Source organism: Hemitrygon akajei, chromosome 2 (assembly GCF_048418815.1).
Source record: "Hemitrygon akajei chromosome 2, sHemAka1.3, whole genome shotgun sequence".
Taxonomy (NCBI): domain Eukaryota; kingdom Metazoa; phylum Chordata; class Chondrichthyes; order Myliobatiformes; family Dasyatidae; genus Hemitrygon; species Hemitrygon akajei.
In genome coordinates, this window is record NC_133125.1 from 25,135,492 (window position 1) to 25,145,867 (window position 10,376).

Genomic DNA, 10,376 nt, shown 5'->3' on the forward strand with positions numbered 1-10,376 from the left:
ATAAAATATAAATGTTTTGTGGGTCAAGTCCTGGGGCAACTGGCTGTGAAACCATGGCCAAGCACGTGTCAATGCTTTTTTTGAATGATTGGGAGGGGGAAAATGGTCTTGTATTGTACTGACACAATTCATGCTCCATTATTTGTGTATAACATTAAAAAGTACATTTCTTTTCCCATAATGGTCTTGAAATGATTTTCCACTTTCCAAGACTGATGACTTTTCTAGCAATTTCCATTCTTCTCTCTTACAGACTTTTATCTTTCAATCTCCCAGACAGGACAGATAGATACTGTTACTATAATCTCTCAGGTACTGCTGCCTTTAAATGGCCCACCATAATTCCTCTTGTTGTTCACAAATGGAAAGCAAAATGATGTCATCATAGTTGTGGGTCATGTATGGGAACCATGGGAAACTTGTTATTCTACACCTCCTGGTAGGGATTTTATGAGGTTTAGATGTCAAATTGTTAACTTAATGCTTCCTATAAGTTTCTCTTCATTTTGTTCTCCTACTTGTAGACTTCATTTTGTTTTCTCTTTCTAGTAATTGCATGCATGTAGAGTGTAACGTCAGACGGGGAACGTGAATCATGACCATTATAATTTTCATCCATATTTAAAGGTTGTTCTATGAAAAGATTTAAAGAAGCGGCTTGGTTTAACTTACCAAGCACGTCTACAGTGCTTATCTACTCATCTGTAATTTTGACTAAACCAAATTATATAACAAAATGCTGCATTCATGAGTTCTCATGCAAGGATGTTTATCTGAAATCTTGATTGTTAATCCTTCATGTTGCTTTATTTTTCAAGTTGTATGTAGAAGTTCCTTTGGAACCCATTAAAATTTCTCTGCACTTTATGTGCAACTCTTCTGTAGTAATTTGTAATAAAATTGTAGTATCATTTTTATTTGATTTCTTAAATTCTTTGTGTTTAACATTTTTTGTCACTTTTCCATCTGTGCCGTTGTTACTAATCGCTAATGAAATTTTTATTTTGGAACATTAATATATATATATATATATAAAGTCTCTAACAAAATAATTTCATCCCTCTACATTCTCAAATTTCTGGTGTTCTCTAATGCTCAGCCTGCCATTTTTCTACATGCTTTAATATTTTTAAATTTGCTATATCCAAAATACTAATTCTATGTTTTATTTATCAAAATGTTAGCTGATCTCTTACAGATGAATTTCTAGTTTGTGTTAAAGCCATTGATGATTCCTTTGCTTGAACTGCATGAGCTTGACCAGTAATTATTCTTTATTAAAGATGCATGACCTGATAATATTGTTGGATGGGTATATGTGCAAAATCTTTTATACTTCCTGTATGCATTGTGAGTAAATAATATTATATTTGCCTTTAATATAGGATGTGTATCACTTTGTTTTGCTTTCCTCAATTTCTGTTGAATAATGGGATGTTTTCCCAAGGTGGACATGAATGCTTTAATATAAATCCTCAATTGTTTTAAGCTAAAAGCACAGCAATGCTGAGCGTATACAAAACATCTGAGAAAGTAGATTAATGTTCAGAATTGAGTGACTTATCAATAAATTCTGTCCGATAAATTGATGTTTTCCTATTGCTGGCTGATTATTTGTCATTTTCAAAGGCATTTTAGAAGTATTGAGTAAAAATGTAAAATGTCATTATGTAAAAATAACTGACTTGGGTTGTAATTGTTGTGGTGAAAATGAATGATCTGTCCACTTCTGGAATCACCTAGATGTTGCAAGTGAAACAGTAATTGGAGGTTACAGTCATTCTCTAGATTTTGTTTGAGACTGTAATGAAATGGAGGAAAGTACAGCAAAATTGACTTTGAGATCATTAAAGATCCTCCTCCCCCTGTGTAAAATAATGTATATCCTGCGAATAATTTCTGTTTTTTTTAATCTGTTGGGCTTTTATTGGTTAAGCGAGTTATGGCCATCTCCAGTTGCATTGATCCAAACGAGTTTTATCTTTGATAAACTAATGGTTGGACTGATTGTCTGAAATGACCAAGCTTACTGAAAAACTGGTTTATTACTGAACAACATAAATGGATAGAATGGTCCCTGAAAAACCTAATGGAAACCATGAAGGAACAATAAAGATCTACATGCATTGTTTCCATAAATCATGATTATGCTGAGAGATTGGGTTAGCCCTGACAGAAGTTGCTACCAAGGTTAGCATTAACAGGTCCCAAAATGCACCAGAAATATTTAATAAAACCACTGGCATTTGCCTAGTGCTGAGGAAGAGTACATCCATTTTTGTTGTAAAAATGTCAACATTAATTGTTAGAAATCTTGCCTAATGTATTTTGAAAACTTTTAATTCCCATTCCAGAGCACTGAAACTAAGTTGATAGATCTGTGTAATTCTAAAGGAGTGCTGCATTCTTGGTTGGCACCTTTTGAATAAAGCATTAAACCAAGATCTCATCTGAACAGGTCTAGTAGCACCAGTGGGGACAAAACATGTATGCCAACATATCAGGTCCAGACCCTGTAACAAGGCCAAAGGAGAAGATTGCATAGCAGTACAAGGGAGGGGTGTAAGAAAAGCTGATAGATAATAGGTGAAAGACAGGGAGAGGGTGAAGGGCAGATTGAACAAAATGCACAAAGCGAGAGTAAAACTCAGTGAACAGATTTGTTTGCACCTCTAACTATAGAATGCCCTATCACTACTCCTCTTCTCCCCCTTGCATTATGAACCACAGGGGCACACTCAGTGCCAGAGATTCAGTCACTGTGGCTTCCTCTGGTCCCTGCCACTTCCACAATAACCATGTTGAGTGGGACGACCACAGGGGTACTCTTCACTGGCTGCCTGTTCCTTTTCCCTGTCCTGACAATCACCCAGCTGCCTGTCCCCTACACCTTAGGGGTAACTACCTCCCTATCTGTCACTCATTCTCCTGTATCAGCTGGAGGTCATCGCCTGCAGCTCCAGTTCTTTAATACGATCTCTTAAGGGGCTGCAGCTGGATGCTCTTTGTACAGAGGTAGTTATCAGGGAGGCTGGGGATCTCGCAGAGTTCCCACAACCCACTCAAAGAACATACCACTAACCCTGGATCCATTCTCGCAGCACTAGCTATGTATTAATAGACAAAAAAAGAGGGAAAACACAGTTGCTAGAAACTTAATTCGAGCTTCTGCTTGTTCTCACCCAAGCCTTGTGCCAAAGCCTAGTCACTGTAACACTGCCTATACTAACACTGCTCCCTCCAACAATAGCCAATTCTGCTTACCCCTTGCTTTTTTTTGGTTGGCCTTTGCCAAGTACCTAAGAGATCTTTATGGTTGTAACCCGCAGAATAGTCTTGAAAGGCCCCAAACTCTTTTTAAACCTCATGTTGCCTCAGCCAAACAGTGACTGCTTGCATTGAATTCAGTCCACCAAAAAGAGAAACTATTTTGTCTCTTGCTGTTCTTTTGCTTTTAATATATCTATGCCCTTGGAATTCTCCTTCATCTGGTCTGCTGGAACAACCTCATGCCTTCTGATTTCCCTCTTAAGTATACTCTTGCATTTCTTATACTCCTCAAGTATTTTATTTGTTCCTTGCTGCCTATGCCTGTTAGGCAGCTCCTCCTCAACCAGGTCTTCAATATCTCTCTAAAGCCAAAGATGCCCAAGCCTGTTAGTCTTGCTTTTTATTCTGGCAGGAACATACAAACACCATACTCTCAAAATTTTACTTTTGAAGTCTTTTCACTTACCAAGAATGCCTTTTCCAGAAAACAACCTGTCTCAATCCAGATCCTTTCTGAAACAATGAAAATTGGCCTCTATCCAATTTAGAATCTCAAAATTTCAGCCCTATCCTTCTCCATAATTATCTTGAAACTGATGAAATTATGATCACTAGATCCAGAGTGATCATCTGCTCACACTTCAGTCACCTGCCTGTTCCATTCCCTAATTGGGGATCCAGTATTGCAGTCTCTATAGTTGGGATATACATATTGATTAAGGAAACATTGCTGAACACATTTGACAATCTCTAACCCAATCAGCCCTTTCACTGTCGCAGTTTGTATGTGGGTGTTCAAAGTACATTTATTATCAAAGTATGTATACATTTATGCAACCTTGAGATTCGTCTCCTAACAGGCATGCACAAACTAAGAAACATGTTTTTAAAAAGAGGACGGTCAAACACCTAATGTGCAGAGAAAGAAAACAAATCAGGCAAATAATAAACACAAGCTAATAGCATTCTGAACTGAAGTCCACAAAGAGTCTGTCCATAGACCCTTAGTTCAGCACAGAGCTGGGTAAGTTTCATGGAGCTGTGAGCTGAACCATCCCAACCCTCCTCGCATGTCTCGACACCCTGACCTTTTCAATTTGGCTTGTCACCGAAAACTTGTCCAGACATTGACTTCAGTAATCTCAATATGTTCTGGGGCCTGGACCCCACCACCTCGATTCAGCCTGTACCCGTTCTTTCCAATTCAGTGCCAAAGGTTATGGGGGGGAAAACGCAGGAGATTGGGGTTGGGGGGATAATAATGATGAAATGGGAAAACAGACATGGTGGGCCAAATAGCTTTATTCTAGTTTTAAGACTTTTCATCACAAGTTAAAATCACCTACTTTCACAACCTTATGTTTCTTGCAACAGTCTGCAACCTCTCTACAAACCCGCTCTTCTAAATCTCACAGAATGTCGGATAATCTGTAATATAATTTCATTAGTGTGGTCACCCCTTTCTTATTCCTCAATTCTACTCGTATAGCCTCAGTAAATGAGTTCTCCATTCTGTCCTGTCTGAGTGCTGCTGTGACATTTTCCCTGATTAGCAATGCCACTCCTTCCCCCTATAATCTGTCCCACTCTATCACGTGACTAGGCTAGAGTTAAATTGGGGAATGCTGCATGGTAAGGTGCGGCTCTAAGGGCCTAAAGGGCCTGTTCCACACAGTATCTCAATAAATATAAAAAACGTCTAAAACAACTATACCCCAGAACATTGAGTTGTCAGTCCTGCCCCTCGTCTCACTGATGGCTACAATGTTATATTTCCATATTCTGATCATTGCTCTGATCTAATCTACCTAACCCGCAATTCTCTTTGTATTGAAATAGACACAGCACAGAACATGTATTATTCCCACCATGCTCAGTCTTTATAAATAGGTTTAACAACATCTTTCCCCACAGGCACTCCATTAGCTCCCCATCCCTCTCTAACTCTACTTTAAATCCCAGAGCAGCACTAGTAAACCTTCCTCCAAGGATATTAATTCCCTTGCCATTCAGATGCAAACCATCCTGTCTGTACAGCTCCCACCTTCCCTGGAAAGGAGCCCAATGATCCAAAAATCTAAAGCCCTCCATCTCTTTACCATGCGTTAAACTGTATTATCTACCTATTTCTGGCTTCACTAGTATGTGGCACAGGTAGCAATCCTGAGGTCACAACCTTTGAGGTCCTGTCCTTTAACTTAGCACCTACTCCCTAACCTCAGTATTTCGTCACCCCTTCTGTCTTTGTCATTGGTACTGACATGGAACATAGCCTCTGGTTGCTCACCCTCCCACTAAAGAATACTATAGACTCAGTCCGGGAGGTCACTAACCCTAGCACTTGGGAGGTAACATACCATCTGGGAATCTTGTTATTGTCCACAGAACCTCTTCTCTATTCCCTAATGGTACAGCTCACCTCTTTTACTCCCTTCCCTTCCAAGTTGCAGAACCATACTCGGTGCCAGATATCTGACTGTTGTGGCTTTCCACTGCAAGCTCATTCCACCCCTTCTCCCGCCCACCACAGTATCCAAAGTTGTCCACTTGTTATTGAGGGGAATGACCCCACAGGGCTATCCTGCACTTGCTGCCTATCCCCTTTTCCCTTTCTGACGCTGACCCAATTACCTCTGTCTTGCACCTTGGGTGTAACTGCCTGGCTGTTTTGCCTGTCAGTCAACCCCTCAGCCTCCTGAATGATCCAGAGTTCATCCAGCTCCAGTTCCCTACTATGATCTGTAGGAAACTGCAGCTGGATGCACTTCTTATAGGTATAGTCAAGGACACTGGAGGTCTCCCTGTGTTCACACATCCCGCACAAGTGCATTCCTCTTTCATGCTTGGCATTCCCACTGCTCCAACTGTGTAATAAAAAAGAAGGAATGGAGGAAAGAAAGCTACCTGAAGAATCTACCTAGAACATCTGCACCTCTTCTCTGAAACCTCTGAGCCAAAACCTCAGGATCCCCAACCCTAACACTGGCCCACTCACACAGTAGCCACTCTGCTTAAACCCAATTACTGTTTATTGGCCCTTGCCTAGTGCCTAATTAACCTGTGATCTGTAGTGAGCAGAATGTCCCGATGGGCAGTGCTCAACTTTTCATTTCTCACTGCCTCCATGCACAATCAAATGGCTGCTAGTGGTCTGTGGTGCGCAGAATATTCTATAAATGCTGAGGGAAATATTTGTTACCAACAATAAAATTGTGTTAAAAGCATGCATTTATTTGTTACACATAATGAACAATGAAAAACAGCTTAACTTTTCAGACCACCTTTCATGAATGTATTTCTGAATACCAGTTTTGTGCTCTTGAGTATTTTTCTACTAATTATGTTTTTATATATATTGCATCTTGTTTAGGCTGGTTTTGCAGGAGCTCCAGCCAGGGCTGTATCAGCAGTAAAGAATATGAACCTTCCTGAAATTCCTCGAAATATTAACATTGGAGACATCAGCATTAAAGTGCCAAACCTGCCGTCGTTTAAATGAGAAAATATCCTCAGCTTCCAGTTTGGAATATTTTCTAATAAAGGTTTACCATGCAACTGTCTACCAAATAAAATGTCTAAGTAGTATCAGAAACATTGGGATATTGTATTCTAAGTTGCACCAGTAAAATATAAACATTTTGTTGTGCTTGATATATGTTTAAATCTAGTTTCCTGTGTATTGTTTCATTTACATTGACATTCCAGTGCTCTATGAAGTGACTTTTAATTGTGTGCTGGCTGCTATTTAAGATTATTTAAGTAACAGTGATTTGGTACGATCTGTGCTATCAAACTATTCTTTGTATATCTGGTGATTTCCATATAAATGTAAAAGAACATTCTGACTATTTTGGGAATATTTGTATTTATTCAGATCTGTTGTACAGTGGAGCTGATGAAAATTTTCATTAGGTTCCCACTTGCAGTATTATAGTTTTAAAAAAAAGTTATAACAGATCTTCAAATGTGAAGGTTTTGCCATCCTTTCCATTCAGGGCCAGCTTCAGCAAACATGTCATTTGCAGTTTTTTGTTGTCTGCATATTCCTGATAACTTTACATGAATTTATATTCAATGCAGACATTGTTAGACAACGTTAAGGACAAAGTCAACATGGAGTTTGAATTTTAAAATGCAAGTCCGATTAGGGCTTTTTCAGCTTGGCGTGCCTGGGATTGAAGGGATAAATCTCATCTTAATACAAATGCATACTGGTTTACGAACAATATTTGCGCCTTTTAGACTTGTAGGTGTTACCTATAGTTTCTAAAAGTTGTTTAATTTTTATAATAAAAATGCTAGCCCGTTAAGCACAATGTTAACCCTATGCATTACTTATATAAATACTTAAAGAACAATTGTGAAATATTCATTAGTTACAATTACATCTATGACCGAAGTTTACTTGAAGTTATTGACAGACATTCAAAAAAAAAACTTTCAGTGGTGAAGGAGAGAAATAAGGTATCTGTTGAGCCAAAAAGGAATTATTCAAGGGAAGTCTACCTGGATGGAATTTAAAGATTGGTGGGTGGCTATGGTGCCTATATACAACAACTTGAAATGTTTTGAAAAATAACATACTTACAACCTGAAAAGAATGTTAATTTTGTTTTAAGTTTCATTGCAGGCGAATACATACAAAGTCGTGAATGCATTGACATTGCACAACATAAATAGCTTATAACTGTATCACCTTATTTGTTACATTGTTAATAAAGTTATGTTTACTTTTGCTTTGATGCTTTGCAATCAAAATCATTAATACTCTTCACACTCTATGGGTGCATCTGCATATTAGTGAAATGCCTAAACCTTACAAGCAAAAAGGAACTCGTAGACATGGGTTATAAGTCTGAAATATGTAGCTGGTTAAATAATGCAGCATAGGAGTTGACCCTTTTAATTTGCCTGATTCCAGGTACACAAAGCTTTAAATACTACACTAACAATTAATTTGTGTTGTACTTGCTTCAGTATTTATGTGCTCAGTTAAGGCAGAGTAGTTAGGAACTTAGTGTTCTTTACAGCCCAGAAGGCAACATTTTATCAGAAACTGGTTTTATCACATGGTATGGCAGGCAACACATGGAGAAGAGGAGGCATTAATTTATTTGCATTATGCAGTCCTGAATCTCAAAGGTAGTTAAATAGCCAGGTAAACAAGCCATCATAAACAGGCACACAGCCTGCACTTGTGCACTTTGAGGATTGCCAACACTTGTAAATTTGTTGGAGAGTCAGTTGGAGCTGACCCAACATATAATGTTACTCAAGTGTGAGACAAAGGCCAGGTGGATATTTTCACCACTAGAGCCTTCCCAGCATTTCCACTCCATTTACCACAGAACACTTGAAGCATGTCTGGATAGGTTGGATTGGCAAGATAGATAGATAGATAGATACTTTATTCATCCCCATGGGGAAATTCAACTTTTTTTTTCCAATGTCCCATACACTTGTTGTAGCAAAACTAATTACATACAATACTTAACTCAGTAAAAAATATGATATGCATCTAAATCACTATCTCAAAAAGCATTAATAATAGCTTTTAAAAAGTTCTTAAGTCCTGGCGGTTGAATTGTACAGCCTAATGGCATTGGGGAGTATTGACCTCTTCATCCTGTCTGAGGAGCATTGCATCGATAGTAACCTGTCGCTGAAACTGCTTCTCTGTCTCTGGATGGTGCTATGTAGAGGATGTTCAGAGTTTTCCATAATTGACCGTAGCCTACTCAGCGCCCTTCGCTCAGCTACCGATGTTAAACTCTCCAGTACTTTGCCCACGACAGAGCCCGCCTTCCTTACCAGCTTATTAAGACGTGAGGCGTCCCTCTTCTTAATGCTTCCTCCCCAACACGCCACCACAAAGAAGAGGCCGCTCTCCACAACTGACCTATAGAACATCTTCAGCATCTCACTACAGACATTGAATGACGCCAACCTTCTAAGGAAGTACAGTCGACTCTGTGCCTTCCTGCACAAGGCATCTGTGTTGGCAGTCCAGTCTAGCTTCTCGTCTCATCAATTTCTGATACCTCTCTGTGAATAACAACAGCCAAAGGGCAACCTTGTTATAATAGTTCAACAAGATATCCCTAGTTTTGTATCCTGTGCCTAAATTTATAAAACCCAGAATTCCTGTGCTTGCCTAGTTACAGTACACCTCAGAATCAGGTTTATTTTCACCAACATGTGTTGTGACATATGTTAACTTAGCAGCAGCAGTTCAATGCAATACATGATATAGAAGAAAATCTATTACAGTATATGTATATTGAATAGATTAAAAATCATGCAAAAAAACAAATTGTATTTAAAAAAGCGAGGTAGTGTCCAAGGGTTCCATGTCCATTTAGGAATCAGATGGCAGAGGGGAAGAAGCTGTTCCTGAATCGCTGAGTGTGTGCCTTCAGGTTTCTGTAATTCCTGCCTGATGGTAAAAGTGAGAAAAGGACATGCCCTGAGTGCTGGAGATCCTTGATCATAGATGCTACCTTTCTGAGACACTGCTCCTTGAAGATGTCCTGGGTACTTTGTAGGCTAGTGTCCAAGATGGAGCCGACTAAATTTACAACCCTCCGCAGCTTCTTTCAGTCCTGTGCAGTAGCCCCCCCCCCCCCCCATATCAGACAGTGATGCAGCTTGTTAGAATGCTCTCCACGGTACATCTACAGAAGTTTTTGAGTGTATTTCGTATATACCAAATCTCTTCAAACTCCTAATGAAATATAGTCGCTCTCTGGCCTTTCTTATAGCTGTATCAATATGTTGGGACCAGGTTAGGTCCTTAAAAAATCTTGACACCCAGGAACTTGAAACTGCTCACTCTCTCCACTTCTGGTCCCTCTATGAAGATTCAAATGTGTTCCTTTGTTTTACCCTTCCTGAAGTCCACAAACAGCTCTTTCATCTTACATTGAGTGCATGGTTGTTACATAATTATATAGACAGAGAAAAATTTAAAAATAAATTAATTACAGTGTGTGTATATATAGAATAGATTAAAATAGTGAAAAACCAGAAGTAATGTATGTTTTTAAAAAAGTGAGGTAGTGTTCATTAATACCAATCTCCATTTAGGAATGGTATGGCAGAGTGGA

At 39.0% G+C, this 10,376-nt stretch overlaps 1 protein-coding gene across 3 annotated transcripts in view; it reads left to right on the forward strand.

Moving 5' to 3' along the window:
* Window positions 1-8,006, forward strand: part of LOC140740030 (AP-3 complex subunit sigma-1) — a 104,152-nt gene extending 96,146 nt beyond the window's left edge. For 2 of the 3 annotated variants that reach the window (XM_073068843.1, XM_073068868.1), the window contains one exon: window positions 6,641-8,006. In XM_073068843.1, coding sequence (XP_072924944.1) covers window positions 6,641-6,769 — 129 coding nt within the window. In that variant the 3' untranslated portion in view covers window positions 6,770-8,006. Of the gene's footprint in view, window positions 1-253; window positions 313-6,640 lie in introns of all 3 variants that reach the window. The other variant, XM_073068860.1, reaches the window with a different exon arrangement.
* The last annotated feature ends 2,370 nt before the right edge of the window (window positions 8,007-10,376 follow it).